Below are 18,023 nucleotides of genomic sequence, written 5' to 3' on the forward strand. Positions count from 1 at the left end.
CTGAGTCAGAGTTCTGCGTGCCAGATGCAGCTGACAGCTCCGTCGACGAGTTTTCATGTGTTACCTCACTGCGCCTAACCCCAAAGCTGTTTGTGGACTTGTGTCCTTCACAGACCCACGCAACTCAGCGGATCTGTCAGTACTAGCTAGCCCCTGAACTCACGGGAGCAGGATGCGCTGTTACGGTATCAGGACGCCTCCATACTGTAGAAAACACAAGGCAAAAAGCCAACGCTTTTCCTGCGAGCTGGAGCTGTTCCACGGGGAGTCATCTGCCTTCGTGCAGTGTTGAGACACAGGCAGAGGGCAACGGTTAATCATTTGTGATGGTCTTGGTTATGTCAGATGCTTTGAATACCACACTGCCCAGTGCGAATCCTCTGCTTGTCCTGGGAAATCCTCGGGTTTGAATAGCAAAACTTAATGCTGTTTCCTCTTTCTCCAGATCTTAAAACAAAACAACACACGCCTGGAGAACAGGACCCAGCTGGTTACGATGTGTCACATGGGACCCAAGGTGTTTATCAACTGTGCTGGCTTCATCAAAATTGACACAGCGTCGCTGGGCGATAGGTGGGTATGGGGTTGTGTTCAGTGCTGCACGGGCTGTGAAGTTAAGTGTGTCACAGGCAGGAACACTCTTGTTCTGTGGAGTCCATGTTCCTAGGAGTTTCTGTGTGGCCCCTCTGATCTCCGGCCAAGTTCAGGTATTGCTGGTTATTAATCTGATTCTTAAGGGTAGCTAAACGGGTCCAGCAATGTGAGCTGCGGAACATTAATTATATAGCTTGCTATGGTGTGAAAGACCCTTTGTGGTCAAGAGGAACTAGACTAAAACCAGTTGTTCCTTAACTTTCCATAGTCCTTGTGCATGTCTGTCAGTGACCCGTTTGTTTTGCGCTTCTGTTTGGTTTCTGCCTAGTCCTACCAACAGTATTTTATTCTTCTGAAGCTTCAGAATGGAGCCATAAGTCAGCAATTTAACTTCCTCACAGCAGTACTGGTCAATTTGTAGATCATTAGGTAATTGAACGAGAGATGTGTTTTGGAGGACAGTGATAACCCATTTTCTAAGTCTTCAGCTGCCAGCTTTGTGCAGAAGGGTCAATTGTTGGGAACATTCTTTTTTTCTAGGGCTGCCACAGTATTTTTTTGCCTTTGCAAAGTAGTCTGAGCAAGGACACCTGGCTGAATCCTTACGCTGAGTGATCCAGCCCTACTAGGTGCTTGGATCGTGCAGGACACAAGTCCCAGAGGTGCAAGGGCAAAGCATAGACTTCTCCAAACCGGGAGCAGGTGGCTGCCCCACCACCTGGCGACATCTAACTTGTATAAGGAAGGAAACTGTGCTCGTACAGCACCTATAGCAAATTGAGTCATCAAGTCTATGTAGCATCCAAAAGCCTGGCTATGACCTTGAGGCGCAGGAGCTGCAGTCTGGAATTTGCCTGGGGACCTACTGATTTAGCAAGGAAGAATTCTTTGTGTCCTGGTTAGAGCAGTTTGTTCCTTTGGGCAGCAAAGCAGCCACGCAGCCGACAGTGATGGTCCATAACGTGATGTGTGTTGAGCTGAAGGAGCTGACTCTGGAACCCTGCAGAGTCCTTATCTGAACATGTCTCTGGTTTTATTTCAGTACTGATTCCTACATTGAAGTCCTAGATGGTTCCAGAGTCCATCCTGAAACCTATGAATGGGCAAGAAAAATGGCAGTCGATGCCTTAGAATATGACGAGTCAGCTGAGGATGCTAATCCCGCAGGAGCTCTAGAGGAGATCTTAGAAAACCCCGAGCGACTGAAAGACCTGGATCTTGATGCCTTTGCTGAAGAACTGGAAAGACAGGTGTGCTGGGGATTCCTGGTGCTGAGAGACAGGGGAAGATGCGCTGTCCAGCTCAGTTTGTTAGGTTTTATATTGGTGACCTTTGTCCTTTTTAAAGAGATAATATTCATCTGTTGCCATTGTAAAATTTATAAACAGCTATGACAAGTATTTGGTGTCTGACAGTGGCATGCAGTAGATGCTTACAGAAAGTATGCCTGGGGCAGGGGAAGGGAAGAGACAGTAATTAGGCTGGTTTTGTCCCCCTGAACTTATTTTTTTCTGAATTTAGTAATACTTTTGACCTCCTCAACATACTGTGACTAAGTCCTACGGTTTGACGATACACTCTGCGGTCCACTTTTTTTGTTTATTTTTTTTTTTAATTTGGGGTTTGATAAGTTCTGTGAATTCTTTTGTAACTTTCACTGGATTCCCTTTGCACCTCCTCCCTCTCACTTACGGCTTTATAACCTTTGAATACCACGCAGGGCTACGGTGACAAGCATATCACTTTGTATGACATTCGAGCTGAACTGAGCTGCAGGTACAAGGACCTGAGAACACCATACCGTTCTCCAAACACAGAAGAGGTCTTCAACATGCTGACCAAAGAAACTCCAGAGACTTTTTATATAGGTACGTCCACGTTCACTAAGAGGGCTCTGTTGATTGTTGTCATCCTACGTTGATTTAAAATAACGTAAAGGTGGGGCAAAGGGATGTTGCTGAGGGTGACACTGGGACAGTGCTAGGATTACATGTGTGTGAAGCTGCTTTTCGTGTACCTGGGAAGTCTCCCAACACCTTCGTACACATCTGCCTTAGATCAGAGTAACTGTCTGGCCCTGCAGTTGGCTTTCGGTTCTTCATTCTCTCTTTTCTCTCATCACACCACAGGCAAAATGATCATCTGCAACGTGACCGGGATAGCCCACAGGCGGCCTCAAGGAGAAAGCTACGACCAGGCAATACGGAACGACGAAACTGGCCTTTGGCAGTGTCCTTTCTGTCAGCAGGATAACTTCCCAGAGCTCAGTGAGGTAGGGCTGCTTCTCTCGCTGGCCCTGCTTTTGACAGGAGTGTATCAGCAGACCTGAGCATTTTGTAGGGATGCAGTAGCCGAGGGCTCTTGAGAAACAAGGTAACAGAGCCAAGATTATGTCTGCAGTGCCCCCAGGACCCCAACCTGAATGTGACCTTTGATTGCAAATATAAAATGTTCCAGTTTGGACTAATTGCCTCAGTATGGATTTGACAGGTCCTTTATGGATCTTAGTGAATTGAACTAGGAGTGAAATGGATTTGGGGATAAGCTGGCCAGTTCTTTGCAAAAACATAAAGCAGGCTTGTTTGTGGTCGAGGATTGTGTTTTACACAGAGAAGCTGCCAGTGACATGGAGAACAGAAGTTTGTTCTGCCACCTTCACAATTTTAAGAACTTATCTGGACTCCCTGCTGCTTAATGCAGCTGTACTTTAGGTCTCTCTTCCAAACATTTGAATTCCAGCATTGGTAATCAGTGACTTTAAACTCCTATAGTGTTCATTAGAAACCAGCCCTAGCTGCAGGCTTCTGTTCAGGGTCTAAAAATGTTCTGGCCTTCCTGGTTGCAAAGTCCCATCAGTTCTGCTCAGCTTAAGTAGGAAGACCGTGTTACTGGGTAGCTATTGTTGAAGTCCTCTGTCCTCTGCCCTTCTGCATGTCTGTGCTGGCTCTGTCTGTTTGCTGACGCAGCTTTTAGACTTGTTTGAGTGTGAGCTGCCTGGGTTATTGTGTTTCCATGCTGACTGACTTTTTGTCTTTGCCTTGCTCCAGGTTTGGAATCACTTTGACAGCGGTTCCTGCCCAGGTCAGGCCATTGGAGTGAAGACACGTCTGGATAACGGCGTTGCTGGCTTCATCCCAACAAAATTTCTTAGTGATAAGGTGGTCAAACGGCCAGAAGAAAGGGTGAAGGTATGAAAGCAGTGTATTTTCACATACCCTACAAGAACTAGAAGAAAGAGCGTGGAGTCAACGGCAATAACTCAGAGTTTGGTTAATGCTGTTCCCTAAATGGCTTCTCAAACCTTATTTTTCATTGAAGGACTTTAAATCAGCAGCAAGTTCAGGTTCTGGTTAGCGTCCTTGTCCCACAGTGCAAATCTCTTTTGGCAGCTGGTGGAAACCATGTTAATCAGTTAACATGTTGTACTGTGGGAGAATTTATTATAGTCTGGTTTTGGGAGAGCAGAAGGCATTCTAATGCAGAGCTGCCCTTTGTTTCTGGCTTTCTAAAGAGTTCACAGAACTGCTGTTAGATATGCGGGGTCTGTTTCCCCCTCTCATAACTTTTTCTTCTTTTGCAATTCATTTGTGGAGGTCGTCAGAGTTACTGTTCCTGTTCAGGACAGGGAGTGGGGTTCTGACATCACAGAATCACATATTTCTATCACATGATAAAATAAAGGTTTAACATCTTTGCTGTCTCCTTGGATCCCCTGACAATCCATGCAGGTGATGGATAATCCTGTAAGCACAGAGATCTCTTAGCAGCTTTTTAAAGAGCCATTGTGAACTTCCGCACGGTTAACTGGACTAAGACATTGCAGTTTTTGTGGTGGGATTTCCCATTTAACTAGAGTAGTCTTTTGGGTGTCTTCCAGTCTGTTTCTGAACAGACATAACTGCTTTCTTGTGCATCATGAAGTCCAGTTTTGCTGCTACCATTGTTAAAAATACCAGAAATAGCGAATTTCATTGTCTTCAGCTTCCAGACATGTTTTCAGTGTGATGTGGGGTGTAGATAGGTGCTGGAGAACAGCCAACAAAAAATGTCTTCAGTCTCTTTTGATTCTAGTCACCTTGGGGATCAGTTGATTTCCAATTCATACTGAAGGATCACTTTTAAAGGTGGTGTCAGTCTGAAATACGCGAGGTGATTTGTGCCTCCTCGCTGGCAGCACAACCCTGCACAGACTGCTCTGTAGCGCAGGGTGCCTGGCATATCAGCCACACCTGCTGACCAGCTTTGCCTCACCCTGTCCTGCAGGTGGGAATGACTGTTCACTGCAGGATTATGAAGATCGACATTGAGAAGTTCAGTGCAGATCTGACCTGCAGGACTTCAGACTTGGTGGATAAGAACAACGAGTGGAAACTGCCTAAAGACACCTACTATGACTTTGACTCTGAGGCAGCAGATCACAAACAGGAAGAAGACCTGAAAAGAAAGCAGCAGCGAACAAGTGAGTCTGTCCTTTTTCTCTCTCCGGTAACGCCAGCCTTCTGAGGGTGTTTTAGGAAAATAAACAGGACTGGAATAAAGCAGCTCCTCTTGGAAGCCTAAATACTCCTCTTTGTCTCCCTAGCATACATCAAGAGAGTAATTGCTCACCCATCATTCCACAACATTAGCTTCAAGCAAGCTGAGAAGATGATGGAGACCATGGACCAAGGGGACGTGATTATTCGACCAAGCAGCAAAGGGGAGAACCACCTTACTGTCACCTGGAAGGTGAACGATGGGATTTACCAGCACGTGGATGTCCGGGAAGAGGGCAAGGAGAACGCTTTCAGTCTGGGCTCCATGCTTTGGATTAACACAGAGGTAAGAGCCCTGCAGAGCATGCCTGGGAAGGGCTTGGTGGGGAAGGAGAAGTACCTCTTTGGCAGGAACAGGTTGGCACAGCCTTTCTGTCCTTGCAGCTGCGTTCAGGCTATTGCTAGAGAACTGCAGTGGGTGTTACTCTCCTTCTTAGACTCTTTTCGCTCAAAGCATCCAGCCTTGCTGTGCAGATATATGACCGATAGCTGCATACTAGGATCAGAGTTCCTCACCATGCACCCTAAATACCTCTTTAAATGTATTTGTCCAAAGGAGTTTGAAGACCTAGATGAAATTGTTGCTCGCTATGTCCAGCCTATGGCTTCTTTTGCCAGAGACCTGTTGAATCACAAATACTATCAGGATTGCAACGGTGGAGACAAGAAGGTGAGTCCGTCCCAGGCTGCGGTAGCTTGTGTGGGAGATAAATAGGTTTCTTTGTCCCAGGGCAGATCTTAAACTCTTTGGGTCTAGCATGAGCTGCTGCTGGACTGAGCTTCCTTGTCACTTGGCAGTCACTTTCCAGCTGTAGTTTTCAGGGGGATTGTCTAACAGCAATGGAGTCAGGATGGGTTCCTGCACTGGAGGAGCACCTACAGTGCTGTGCCAGAGCCCAGCCAGTAAATGTCACTGGAAGAGATCACTGGAGAGAGTGCTTCCCTCTGCAGACTTGTGATCAGAACCGGTAATATGCATTGTCTGGGCTAAGCCTCCCAGGTCTGTCTGCTCACAGAACCCTGCTCAGAAACAGTGCCGTTGGTGGTCCTTGGATTGCTGGCATCAGGACTGGGAAAAAATGAACTGTAAACAGCATGGAAGGAGATATGTGCAGGTTCTCTATGTTGCTAAAAATGTAGGCTCTCCTTGAGCATTTCTTTTTTTCTTTCTTTCTCTAATTAGAAGCTGGAAGAGCTGCTGATAAAGACCAAGAAGGAGAAGCCAACATTTATTCCCTACTTTATCAGTGCCTGTAAAGATCTACCTGGCAAATTCCTCTTGGGATATCAGCCTCGAGGCAAACCAAGGTAAATGAGAGGCAAGCCCAGCAGCTGGAGCCGAGTACTGCCAGTACCACACCTGGGCTTAGTGCTGCCAGTTTCTCTTCCAGTTCTGTCAGTCTCACTGTAAGTCAACCTTCACCTGAGTTTGTAGGCCTTTGCCTGTCATGCCTGTTCCGATTGTTGCCTGTTAGCATGAGGGTTCTGTATGGAGGCAGGTACCTGAAGCAGCCTGTGATCTCTTGTGCTCTCCTGCATTCCCTGCTCCTCACAGGATAGAGTATGTGACAGTCACACCAGAAGGATTCCGCTACCGGGGCCAGATCTTCCCTACCGTGAACGGACTCTTCCGATGGTTTAAGGATCATTATCAGGACCCTGTTCCAGGTGAGCATCCCAAAACCTCAGTGTCTCATCTTTCTGTTCTGTGGGTGTCACGTAGTAGGGGCAATTCTGCGTTCCTTGTCCCTGAAATGTGTCCTAGGATTTGCTATACCTGGAAGGTTTCAAAGCGGTACTCAAGTTTTTGTATTCCATGGACCTGTTAAGAGCTCTCCTAAGAATTAATCTCAAGTCCCGCGTTTCAGACCAATAGCTGCTCTTTGGGAGAACTAACCCATCCCTCTTGGCTTCTATTTTACCCAGGTATTACCCCCAGCAGTAGCAGTCGGACCAGGACTCCAGCCTCCATTAACGCTACTCCAGCTAACATTAACCTGGCAGGTCAGTGCAGGCCTTTCCTGGTGGAACTGGGGTGCAAGGTCCTCCTCCAGGCTCTGCTTTGTCTAACACGATGGTCCTTCTTGCAGACCTGACCCGTGCAGTGAACGCCCTCCCGCAGAACATGACCTCCCAGATGTTCAGTGCCATCGCTGCCGTGACAGGCCAGGGGCAGAACCCAAATGCCACCCCTGCACAGTGGGCATCCAGTCAGTACGGCTACGGGGGCAGCGGAGGTGGCAGCAGCGCGTACCATGTAGGTGTCACTTCTAAGCCTTGGGGAGGAGGTGCTGCGTGGCTTCTTCTCACCGCTAGAAACCATCCCGTGGGGATTCTGCTGGGCTGCTCATTGCCAGAGATCCTAGCTGCACCCATAGTGCTGCAGAGGGGAGCCTGGCAGGGTTCTTGGACCAGATTTCTTCTTGCCTCCCCTCCCGTGGCTGAGGAAATGAGGCGTGTAACCCAGTCCTGCTCTGGGGAGAGTTGAAACAAATAGCAAACTGGCCAGGCCCCCAAGGAATGTGGCAGGGTAGAGAGAAGGGATCCAGCGGTGAAGGCACACAACCTTGTGATTGTGCCCCTGGATCGCCAACGTGAGCTGCCAGAGGAAGAGATTAGCTGTGAAACTATGCGCTGAGTTTGCAGGGCTTTTCAGCTCAGCGTGCTAATCTCCGAGCTGCACCGGCAGGTGAACACCTCAGCCTGACCAAATACCCAGGGGCTTTGCAGGGAGTTGAACAGTTTCAGCTCGTGCGGAAGCCTTTCCTCACGCACGCTGGTGCCTGCCTCCCCCTGGCACATGCTGCCAGCTCCCTGGCTGACCCTGAGGCTAAATGCAGCTGCAGAAGGACTGAGTTGTCTGGGTACAAGAAACACGCCCTGCCATTAGATCTGATGAAGAGGTGCTGCAGGACGAGGCTTGCAGGGAGGAGAGATTCTCTTTTGGACCACCCTGGGAGGCTTTCATAGAGTTCTGCAAAACAAGTGTTGAGCTGGGGATAGACAGGGACTGGATAACCCAATGTGTTAAGCACCGAGACAATCTGAAGGAAAAGGGAGATGAACACCAGGAGGCAAAGAGACTAAGCAAACAGTGAGCCAGCTTGGGATCTGGGAGGGAGCCATCTCGGGAGCTGCCTTCTCTGCAACCCACTAGGGCAGAAAAGTAAGGGCAAATTCATCTGCTCTTCATGTCCACCGTAGGATGTTGTTTCTGGATCTCTTGTGCCCATCTCTCTTGTGGCCCTTACCTTTGCTTTGAACATCTCCCCTCGTACCCTCTGTGGGATGAACAAGGAAGGGTGGCTACCTTATGGCTGGGAGCTTGGGGTGGGGGGGGAAGAAGCAGAACCCGGAAATGTCCTGTGCTCAGCGGGGTGCTGCTCCTTCTGCCCTGCAGCCCCCCATTCCCTAGGCTGTGGTCTCCTGAACCTCTCGTTGCTCAGATGAGGGGCTCCAGCAGGCCTGGGAGCGTGCAGCAAGGACATGCAGCAGCCTCCTGGCAGCAGGGCAGTGCAGAGCACGCCAAACCTCTGCCTCACAGCCTAGCAGGGTTTACCCTCTGTCCTCTTAACAGTCTCTGCTTCCTGCAGGTCTTCACGACTCCAGCGCAGCAACCGGTGGCCACCCCTCTGATGACCCCCAGTTACTCCTACACTACCCCCAGCCAGCCGATCACGACCCCCCAGTACCAGCTGCAGGCCAACACCACACCCCAGTCCACCCAGTCCCAGACACAGTCGCAGCCATCGTCCAGCTCCAGGCAGAGGCAGCAGCCAAAGTGAGTGGCGCCGGGTGCACGCATCTGCCTGTGTGCTGTGCTGGTTCTTTTTCTGAATTTCCATGGAACCAGCACAGTGGGGTTGTCTCAAATCCTCCTGCGTGGGATCTTCTGGGGGAGGGAGGGCAGGGAAAACTGCTCTGGGTTTGCTTTCTGGCACGTCCCACCTCCTGCCTCTGTCGTTACAGGACCAACAGCCACGCTGCGATCGACTGGGGGAAGATGGCCGAGCAGTGGCTCCAGGAGAAGGAGGCTGAACGGAGGAAACAGAAGCAGAGGCTGACTCCTCGCCCGTCCCCCAGCCCCATGATCGAGAGCACGCCCATGTCCATCGCCGGGGACGCCACGCCGCTGCTCGACGAGATGGACCGATAGGCTGTGCTGGACCTGGTCCGTGGCCTCCGCTCCCTTCTCTCGGAAAGGGGAGAGCGAACAGTTGAAAACGACTTCCCTTCCCTTAGCCACGTAACTCCCGTTTTATACGTCATGAGATGGTGGGAAATGACTCTCGGTGATGTGCACCTGAGCGAACGAATAGACTTGGCAGGGCTGGTCTAAATATATATATACTATATATATAAATATATCATAGGAAAGGACAACTGCAGTGGCCTCTATGTTCCAGGTCCCTGGTTCACCACTTGGAAGCTCGGCAGAGCAGTTACAAGGTCAAATTAGTCCATCCTACGCGCACAGCAGTCTGCTTTCACAGCCAAGACCAGGAAGCAAACGTAGCTGAAACTGCAGAGCGCTGGCCTGGAGCGAGCCTGTTTTCTTTGGATTCTCCCAAACCCTGACTGTCGGCTCTCCTCGGCCAGAGAGCGCAAAGCAAAGTCACTGGGGTTGTGGCAAGCTAACCAGAGTTCTCAAAAGGTTTCTGTTGTTGTTTGTTCGCTCCGTGGTTTCACGTGTAACGGGCTCTGCAAAGTCTGTGCCAACCCCCAGGCGTGTTCGTAGGGGTCTCACGCAGCAGCTCTGGGGGTAGGGGTCTTGCCGGAGAGAAATGCAGCTGTTGTACCAAAAGCTTGCTCTCCTCTGGCTTCTTTCGGATCAATATTTATTTAGTTTTTTTGGGTTTTTGTTTTGTTCTGTTTTTTTTTTTAAATCAGACTGCTAAGCGAAACCCCAGGCACCGGCAGCTTTCCCGAGCATGGGCCAGACACCCGGGCTGAAACGCCGCGAGAGCAGCCGCTCGGGTGGTGGAGGGGTCGTAAAGCAGCTGAGTGCATGGCATCCTCCTCCTGTCTGCTTAACCCAGCCCACCTGTAACCAAAAGGGGTGAATAAATAGTGTTTCTACCGAACACTACTCGAGAGGTTTTCTGTCTGCACCCCGCGCTGCCTGTCTGCCCTCTCCTCTTAGCCCTGGGTTGGCCGCAGGAGCGGAGTTCAGGGCTGAAAGTCGCTGCTCCTTCTTCCTTTGTTGCTTGGAGTTGCCTTCGGTGTGCCGAAACTTTCACGGAGAAGCTGATTTCTGCTGAGCTGATTTAAAAAAAAAAAATGTTTTGTTTTGAATGCATTGTACAGAGACATCATGCACACGTACTGGCACCTCGCAAGGCCCGCACGTCTCTCACTGGCTGGGAGAGGTACTGGGGGCCTGGGAGGGGGCAGATGATGCGGATAACTCCTGTTGTAACTTCTGTCACGTCAGGAGCTGCCAGCGCTGAGAGGCATTTCTGAACTGGAAAGTTTCTGCTGCACACTTTCCCCTCTCCTCCTTTGTTCGTAGGGGTTTTCTATGGAAGCAGGGTCTTTGTTCCTCCCAGTGCTCCTGGTTAGCCTCCTCTTCGCTAGGAAATGAGCAAGAACAGCAGCTCCGGATAAACAAAGGTCTTGTTTGCATGTAAATGCTCCTGAAGAATGGCAGCAACGCAGGAGAACAAAGCAAAGCCCGTTTCCAGAGAGAAACGCGGGTCCTGGCTTCCACACCATCTCCTCTGCGGTGCTGGGGGCTGACCCAGCCGTGTCCCTCCCGCAGCCGCAGGCCGGGATGGGGCCGTGCCGCCGTGGGTTGCAGGCGTACTAACCTTGTGCTATTTTTTTTTTTTATTTTTACGAAATGCTACAGTGGGAATTTAACTGGGGGGGGGAGCAGCTCTTTACCAAGGATGTCTCTGACCCGTACCGGGGGGCTAGTTGTGCATTGTCGGCTCCTTTTCGGCTTTGGTTTTAGTTTCCCCATACCGTCAATAAAAATTCTACTTTTGGGAAGCTGCCTGTAAGCCGTCTGTGTTCAGCGCTGGGGCTGCGCTTGCCGCAGGGGCTTTGCACCCGTGAGCGGTGCGGCTCGAGGGCACGATGACTTGGGGCAGCCCCAGTCTTTCCTCCGGGGGCTCTTGTGCTCCTTTCATTCCAAGGACGTGGGATCGCATCCACACCTCGGGCACCTCTCGGAGCAGCGGGATTTGTGCGGGGCAGCGCTGCCGTCCTGCTGGCCTCGTGTCCCGTCCCTGAGCACTGCCCTCAGACTCGTTTCAGGCGCCCCGTTACCACCGGGAACGAGCCAGGCTGCCCGAGCAGCCTGCGATTGCTGCCGCCCGCCAGGCACGGAGGCAGCTGGCTGTGCCTCTGTCTTTGTCCCGGGGCTGGAAAAGCTTCTATTGTCCCACACCCCAGAGCTCCTGCAGTGTGTGAAGTCTCCGGGGAAGAACGGGGGCCCCTCTCCTCCCCGAGCAGCCCACCCCGGCTCCATCTCCCCGTGCAGCGATGCTGCGAGCTGGGCACTGCTTTGCCTCCCTAATGGGGCTGCAGAAGTGGCATCGCCTGCACTGAGCGCGTCTGCCCCTGGTCCTGTGTTGTGTTTTGGGGTGAGAGAGGGGCTGCTCGGCCCCGTGCAGCTGCCTTCAGCCCCGCAGCTGGCTGCGGTGCGTGACCGGCGTCGCCTACGAGCTGGGGCTCATCTGCCTGGCTGCTGGTGGCAGGGGCCAAGCCGGCGGCGTGTGGGGTGAGCTGTTGGTGGGGCTGGAAAAGGAGGTGCTGGTGCTGAGCACCTCGCTCCCCAGGCTGGGAAAGGAGGGTGAGGCAGAGAGCTGGGGCGGTGCGGTTTGGTCATCGCTGCTCCGGGGAAGTAATACCCCAGAGATGGAGCTCAGCCAGCTGTAGCAGGGGTCCCCAACTCCAGCCCTGCAAAATGGGGGCTGTGCCGGAGTGGGGACGGGAGCTGGTGTCCTCCCTCACCAGGGACGTTAATTCACCATCCTCAGGAATGTGAAATGAGCCTCTGTGAGTGCTGGGGAGCAGCTCAAGCCCCATCAGACCTTTTCTTTTTTGCCCAACCTTGCGAACCCTCAGCTTTTCCCTTGCTCGGGGAACCAGCCAAGTGCCCGCAGGCAGGTCAGGCGGCAAGACCCCCATTCCCACCCTCCCCATCCCATCAGCCGGCTTAACCCGAGGCTTTCCCCCTTGGCACTGCCCCCGGCGTGCTCCTTCCTCCCTGCGCCACACGGCTCCATCTGCTCGACGCCCTACTTTATTAACACAGCGAGGACCCGCGCGGGGAGCCGGGTCCACGGCAGCGGGGCTCACGCAGCCTCCGGCTCAGCTTTGCTTTTCAGCCTCTTCTTTCTGTTTCTCTCCTTCCTCCTCCTCCTCTTCCTGCTGCCGCCGGCCGCTTCCCCCCGGTCCGGCAGCGGGTCCCGCGCCCCTGAGCCCGGCTGGGCACCGGGAGGAGCGTGGGTGGCGTGCGCACCGTGGCTCGGCTCCCCGAACCCGGCGGGGCTTTTCTTCTTCAGCCCCTTCTTATCCTTCATCCCTTTCCTCTCCTTGGTGGCGGGCAGCAGGCGGGCATGGCGCTGCGCCGGGACCTCTCCTCCTCCCCAAGGGGGGCTCAGGGCATCCCCCCCCCGGCCACGCCGCCCTGTCGATGAGCTCCCCGCCGAACTCGTACAGCACCGGCTCCCTGGGCACCGCCACGGCCACCGTGTTGTACGCCTTGCACCTGCGGGGAGCGGGGACCGCGCGGGTCAGGGATGGGGACGGCAGCAGCGGGGACGGACCCCATGTCGGGGGGGGGGGGGGACACTCACCAGACGTAGAGGTAGGGCTCCACGCACTCCTCCTTGTAGGCGAACTCGAAGCAGGGCACCCGGATGACGTTGAAGAAAGCCTGGCCCACCACGCGCGAGGCCGTGTCGTTCACCTGCTGCAGGCACTCCTTCAACCTGCGGGACGGAACCGGGGTGAGGGGAGGGGGGCGGCAGGACCCCTCCCCAAATATTCACGCCCCTTGGGACCTGGGGGGTGCTCACCTGCGGTCGCAGTCGCAGTGGCTGATGGTGTGCCAGCGCAGGTTGCGGTAGCCGTAGCGGGCGGTGAAGGGGTGGATGACGTGCTGGCAGTGGTCATGGTCCCGGCAGCACCGGTCGGTGTCACGGTGCTCCCCTGCGGGCACGGCACCGGGTGCAGGAGGGGCCGCGGGCAGCACGGGGGGGGGTACTGGGTGGGGCTGGGGTGGGGCTGGGTGGGGATGGGGATGGGGTGAGGATTGGGATGGGAACTGGGAGGGACGGGGCTGGGACGGGGATGGGACTGGGATGGGGATTGGGGCTGGGACTGGGCTGAGAACTGGGCTGGGAACTGGGGCTGGGAACTGGGGCTGGGAACTGGGGCTGGACCAGCACCACAGCGGGGATGAGACTGGGAGCAGAATGGGCTGGGCTGGACTGGGACCAGTCTGGGGATGAGGACGGGATGAGCACCAGGATGGGGAGCAGGGGAGGGACTGGGTATGGACTGTGTTGGACCAGCACTGGGGCAGGGACTGGAGCAGCACCTGGGGACCAGAATGGCAGCGGGATGGACCAGGATGGACTGGGACCATGAAAGGGGGGTGGATCAGGCCACCAGGATGGGGACTGGGACAGAACAGTCCTGTGATGGGGCAAACTGGTGGACCAGCACCAGCCCTGGGGTGGGGACAGACGAGCCGAGGGACGGGGACAGGCTCCTTCGCTCCTTACCCAGCTGCTCGTAGGCATCCGCGTTGCTCCCAGCTCCGCACCACAGCGTCCCGGGGTAGGTGAGCCCGCGGCGGGCTCGGGGTCGCCCCGGGGGGGCCGCTCCGGGGCTCGGGGCTGCTCCGGGAGCGACCACCAGCAACAGGAGGAGGAGGAGGCGGAGGAGCGGCCGCGGGGCGCACATGGCACCGCGGGGCCAGCACCGCGGAGGGGCCGCCTTATAGCGGGGCTCGGCACGGCACGGCCCGCCCACCGTGGGGCGGCACGGCTCGGCACGGCTCGGCACGGCACGGCTCGGATCGGCACGGCTCGGCTCGGATCGGCACGGCACGGCACGGCTCGGCATGCCATGGCATGATGCAGCTCGGCACGGCATTGCTTGCATGGCACGGTGCAGCTCGGCGTGGCGTTGCTTGGCACAACTTGGCATGGCACGGCATGGTACGAGACACCATGGAATGGCACGGCATGGCATGGCACAGCTTGGCACGGCATTGCTTGGCACAGCTTGGCGTGGCATGGCACGGCGTGGCATGGCAAGGCATGGTGCAGCTCGGCATGGCATTGCTTGGCACAGCTCAGCATGGCATTGCTTGGCACGGCAAGGCATGGCATGGCATGGCACAGCTCAGCATGGCATTGCTTGGCACGGCAAGGCATGGCATGGCATGGCACAGCTCAGCATGGCATTGCTTGGCACAGCTCAGCATGGCATTGCTTGGCACGGCATGGCATGGTATGGCATGGCACAGCTTGGCATGGCATGGTGTGGCATGGCACAGCTTGGCATGGCATTGCTTGGCACAGCTCAGCGTGGCATGGCCCAGCGTGGCATGGCTCAGCGTGGCACGGCATTGCATGCCCCCATTGGCAAGGCACGGCACAGCTCGGCTCCAGGCAGTGCAGCCTGTGCCAGTGCAGCCGGTGGGGTCGGTACTCCAGTCCCCCCTCAAGCCGCCAGCCCTCACAGCCCCAGCCACGCTCTCCCACGGCCACGACGGACACAAGGAGCAGCGGCACCCACCGTGGCCGTGCCATGGGCAGGATGCAGACGGGGACGATGCAGCTCCCAGCCGCTCCGTGGAGCTTTCCCTGGGGTCCGTGTTCAGCCGGGGCTGGCAGCTTGCATCAAGGCTGCCAGGGCTCGTCGCCCCTCGCAGGCTCCCCTTTGCCAAAGCCCATTTGCAGTCAGGACGTGGAGCCTGGCCGGTGGAGCCAGCGCTTGGCAGGGCAGGACGGCGCCCGAGGCCCCAGCGGGAACGTGCGCGGCCTCGAGAAGCCCCCGAGCTGCCCGAGACCCCCAAAGGCTGCACCCTGAGCACGGCTCTGCCGTGTCCAAACCTCACGCTCACGGGATGCTTTGCACACCCGCACCCATCCCTGGCACCTCTGGGTGCTGCGGACGCGCTCGCAGGGGTGCGACCCCCCCCCGGTGCTCCCTGCCACCCCCACTGGGGGCACGTCACCGCCATGGCTCCTGCCTGGCACCGGCCCAGGTCCCCGCTGGCCGAGGGTGCTGGCGGGGAGCCCAGCACCACGGGGCTGCCCCTGCTCAGCTGTCGCTGTCTGTGAGGCTCCCCGTGACAGTCCCGCTCTGCTCGGCCTCGCCACCGGCACCCAGGTACGGAGCCCGGCACAGGGCTGTGGGGTGTGCACGGGGAAGCTGGGGTGCCCCAAGCCATGGGGAGCCCTGTGGGGTCTGTGTCTCACCCCCTTGCATGCCCGTAGCCCCCCCCCGTGCTCGCAGTGCCTGCGGTCCCCGCGCATGGACCTGAGCCACGTCCCCGCCGCCCGCGAGAAGGGCTGGTACCTGGCGCTGATGGCCCCCAACACCAAAGGTCCCAACTACGCCTGGCTGGACCCGTCCCGGCTCTACTGCCACCCGCAAGTACCCAGCGCCCGGGCAGGGGGCACTCGGGGGGGGGTTGGCACCCGGGTGGGCTGCAGGTCCGGGGGCTGTGAGCACCCTTAGGGGCACCCAGCACCTCCGCTGTCTCCCCAGGGCTTCCAGGACTGCGTGGCCGACCTGCTGCAGCCCTTCCAGGGGGACCCCATCGACCTGGTGGCCGGCATCGATGCCATGGGCTTCATCCTGGGTGAGGGGGGATGCGGGTGAGCCCGGGGTCCCCAAACCTTGTCCCCACGGGGGCTGACGGCGCTGCCCCCAGGTGCCGCCGTGGCCGCCGCGCTGCGCAAGGGCTTCCTGGCCATCCGTAAAGCCGGGCACCTCTGCGTGGAGACGTTGTCGGAGCCCTACAGCGACTACTCAGGCCGAGAGAAGGTGATGGAGGTCCGCACCGACATCGTCTCGCCGGGTGAGCCCACGGGGCACTCCCACCACGGCGGGCTGCCGGCGCTGGCACCGGCACTCGGACGCAGCCTCTGCCCCTCCCTAGGTGTGCGCGTCCTCCTCGTGGACCAGTGGGTGGAAACCGGGGGCACCATGCGAGCGGCCATCCGCCTGGTGGAGCGGCTGGGGGGGGGTCGTGGCAGGTAGGAGGGGGCACCCCGGGGTGCGCCCGTGGGGGCGGCGGGGGCTCGGCCGGCGCTGAGCCCCCCCGCCGCGTCCCGCAGGCGTCGCGGCCATCTGCATCGAGGACAGCGAGGGCGCGCGGTGGATCCGGGAGCGCTACAAGTGCGCCCACTGCGTGCCCCCCCCGCCTGCAGCCACGCTTCGACCGCCACCAGTCGGGCTGGGAATGATGCTGGGGCCGGCACCGTGCGCCCGCCGTTTGGGGTATTTTCTGCCCGGTCTGGGTTTTGGCTTAACAACTCCTCCAGCACCGCGCCGCTGGCTCTGCCTCCTGCCCGCCAGCCCGACGCCTTTTTTAAAAAGCATAAAAAAAAAACGTTTTATTAAAACAAACGGAAGGCTGGGGGCATCTCCCCCTGAGTGGGTTTGCATAGCTAAGGGGGCCGCGGGTGCCCCTGCCCAGCCCCGGCCGCAGGGACGGCTCCTCGGGGCGGCCGGGGCCGCTGCTCTTTGGTACGGAGACGTGGGCGTTACGGGGGGGCCGTGGGGCTGCCCCCTCACTGGCAGCACTTGGGCTTCTTGCGGGGCGCCGACTGGTACAGGTCGCTCTCGTTGCTGCTGATGCCTGGAGGGAAAAAAGGTGGGTGGGGGGTTGGGGGGCAGCGGGGGGCAGCCAAGGGGGGGCAGCCGGGGGTACTCACGCACGGTGTCGCCGATCCTGCGGGCGCTGCCGCGCTCCAGCTCCGCCAGCACGCTGCTCTCGAAGGTCAGCGCCGCCACGCGGAAGAAGAAATCCCGCACGTTCTCCCCTGCCCCGTGGGATAAGACCCCTGAGCCCCTCGTCTCGTCGGAGGGGGGGGGGGGGGCCCCCCACCCCCCCCCCCCCCCCCCGGGCCCCCCCGGGGGGCGGGGACCCGGCCCCCAACCCCCCCGGCATCTCCGGGGCCCCCTTGAGCGCGTCCTTCTCCATCGGGCTGTACGGCGCCGGCGTCGCCCAAAGGGGGGGCGGGGGGGGGTGCTGGGGAGGGTCCCCACGCAGCGGGGGGGTGTGGGGAGGGGGACGCACTCACGCTCAGGTCCTTCTTGGAGCCCACCAGGAAGAGGATGACGTTGGATGGGTCGTTCTCCTTCAGGGCGTCAGCCAGCCACTGCCTGCGGGGCCACCGTCACCGGCCGAGCGCGGCCCTCTTGCTCGCGCGCCGGGGGGTCGTGACGGCCCCGTGCCCCCCCCCCCCCCCAAGACCCCCCACATGTCCCCGTCCCCTCGGCTGGGTGTCACCTACCGCGTGTGCTCCAGGGACGCCACGTCGTTAACGTCGAAGACAATGACGATGGCTGGGGAGGGGGAGAGGTGAGACGGGGACGGGGACAGCCGGCGGGGACGGGACGCTGGGGGGGGGGGGGGTGTCTCACCTTGTGCCCCCCGGTAGTAGGTGGAGGCGATGCACTTGAAGCGCTCCTGGCCGGCCGTGTCCCAGCTGGAAGGGGGGGGGGTTGGAGGTCAGTGGGGGAGCAGCGGGAGCCTTTTGGGGGGGCACGGGGCTGGCGCCAACTCACAGCTGCAGGCTGAAGGGCACCCCCAGCACCTCGAAGCGCTCCATCTCGAAATCCACCCCGATGGTCGCCTTGTAGTTCTTGTCGAAGGTGTCCTTGCAGAAGCTTGCGGGGGGGGGGGGGGGGGGG

The 18,023-nt window shown here is 57.4% G+C and overlaps 4 protein-coding genes across 5 annotated transcripts in view; 2 read left to right on the plus strand and 2 right to left on the minus strand.

The window, feature by feature from the left end:
• The window catches only part of SUPT6H (SPT6 homolog, histone chaperone and transcription elongation factor), a 28,366-nt gene extending 17,243 nt beyond the window's left edge, over positions 1-11,123 (plus strand). The window contains exons 24-37 of the mRNA XM_035342824.1: positions 446-573; positions 1,637-1,844; positions 2,315-2,462; positions 2,724-2,866; positions 3,642-3,782; positions 4,858-5,053; positions 5,177-5,415; positions 5,686-5,799; positions 6,313-6,437; positions 6,685-6,797; positions 7,056-7,133; positions 7,220-7,386; positions 8,723-8,910; positions 9,099-11,123. Coding sequence (XP_035198715.1) covers positions 446-573; positions 1,637-1,844; positions 2,315-2,462; positions 2,724-2,866; positions 3,642-3,782; positions 4,858-5,053; positions 5,177-5,415; positions 5,686-5,799; positions 6,313-6,437; positions 6,685-6,797; positions 7,056-7,133; positions 7,220-7,386; positions 8,723-8,910; positions 9,099-9,285 — 2,175 coding nt within the window. The 3' untranslated portion in view covers positions 9,286-11,123. The remainder of the gene's footprint in view (positions 1-445; positions 574-1,636; positions 1,845-2,314; positions 2,463-2,723; positions 2,867-3,641; positions 3,783-4,857; positions 5,054-5,176; positions 5,416-5,685; positions 5,800-6,312; positions 6,438-6,684; positions 6,798-7,055; positions 7,134-7,219; positions 7,387-8,722; positions 8,911-9,098) is intronic.
• A 1,240-nt stretch (positions 11,124-12,363) lies between these two features.
• PROCA1 (protein interacting with cyclin A1) lies at positions 12,364-14,069 on the minus strand. Its single transcript, XM_035342833.1, has 4 exons — positions 13,871-14,069; positions 13,160-13,292; positions 12,938-13,072; positions 12,364-12,849 (listed from the first exon to the last, which is right to left on the minus strand). The coding sequence occupies exons 1-4, from the start codon at positions 14,049-14,051 to the stop codon at positions 12,651-12,653; spliced, it is 648 nt and encodes a 215-aa protein (XP_035198724.1). The 5' UTR covers positions 14,052-14,069; the 3' UTR covers positions 12,364-12,650.
• Positions 14,070-14,770: 701 nt separating this feature from the next.
• Positions 14,771-16,746, plus strand: LOC118176101 (adenine phosphoribosyltransferase-like). Of its 2 annotated transcripts, none has more exons than XM_035342830.1 (6): positions 14,771-15,488; positions 15,598-15,755; positions 15,870-15,963; positions 16,036-16,182; positions 16,264-16,360; positions 16,442-16,746. In XM_035342830.1, the coding sequence occupies exons 2-6, from the start codon at positions 15,633-15,635 to the stop codon at positions 16,725-16,727; spliced, it is 747 nt and encodes a 248-aa protein (XP_035198721.1). In that variant the 5' UTR covers positions 14,771-15,488; positions 15,598-15,632; the 3' UTR covers positions 16,728-16,746. The 2 variants fall into 2 exon arrangements, with proteins under 2 accessions (XP_035198721.1, XP_035198720.1); XM_035342829.1 differs by having other exon boundaries at positions 14,773-15,488; positions 15,598-15,751.
• Positions 16,692-18,023, minus strand: part of RAB34 (RAB34, member RAS oncogene family) — a 2,814-nt gene continuing 1,482 nt past the window's right edge. The window contains exons 4-10 of the mRNA XM_035342836.1: positions 17,898-17,999; positions 17,754-17,818; positions 17,624-17,675; positions 17,411-17,492; positions 17,236-17,331; positions 17,042-17,144; positions 16,692-16,965 (exon numbers count right to left, since the gene is read on the minus strand). Coding sequence (XP_035198727.1) covers positions 16,898-16,965; positions 17,042-17,144; positions 17,236-17,331; positions 17,411-17,492; positions 17,624-17,675; positions 17,754-17,818; positions 17,898-17,999 — 568 coding nt within the window. The 3' untranslated portion in view covers positions 16,692-16,897. The remainder of the gene's footprint in view (positions 16,966-17,041; positions 17,145-17,235; positions 17,332-17,410; positions 17,493-17,623; positions 17,676-17,753; positions 17,819-17,897; positions 18,000-18,023) is intronic.

Source organism: Oxyura jamaicensis, chromosome 19 (genome assembly GCF_011077185.1).
Source record: "Oxyura jamaicensis isolate SHBP4307 breed ruddy duck chromosome 19, BPBGC_Ojam_1.0, whole genome shotgun sequence".
Taxonomy (NCBI): domain Eukaryota; kingdom Metazoa; phylum Chordata; class Aves; order Anseriformes; family Anatidae; genus Oxyura; species Oxyura jamaicensis.

What these genes read in the sequence shown, in the direction of transcription:
- PROCA1 (XM_035342833.1), bottom strand. Translation starts at nt 14,051, where the DNA reads ATGTGCGCCCCGCGGCCGCTCCTCCGCCTCCTCCTCCTCCTGTTGCTG. An exon ending in GGATGCCTACGAGCAGCTGG is followed by an intron (nt 13,293 to 13,870) that starts GTAAGGAGCGAA and finishes CCGTGCCCGCAG; the next exon opens with GGGAGCACCGTGACACCGAC. An exon ending in CACTGCGACTGCGACCGCAG is followed by an intron (nt 13,073 to 13,159) that starts GTGAGCACCCCC and finishes TCCGTCCCGCAG; the next exon opens with GTTGAAGGAGTGCCTGCAGC.
- LOC118176101 (XM_035342829.1), top strand. Translation starts at nt 15,223, where the DNA reads ATGCTTTGCACACCCGCACCCATCCCTGGCACCTCTGGGTGCTGCGGA. An exon ending in TCCCGGCTCTACTGCCACCC is followed by an intron (nt 15,752 to 15,869) that starts GCAAGTACCCAG and finishes CTGTCTCCCCAG; the next exon opens with GGCTTCCAGGACTGCGTGGC. An exon ending in CTGGGGGGGGGTCGTGGCAG is followed by an intron (nt 16,361 to 16,441) that starts GTAGGAGGGGGC and finishes CGCGTCCCGCAG; the next exon opens with GCGTCGCGGCCATCTGCATC.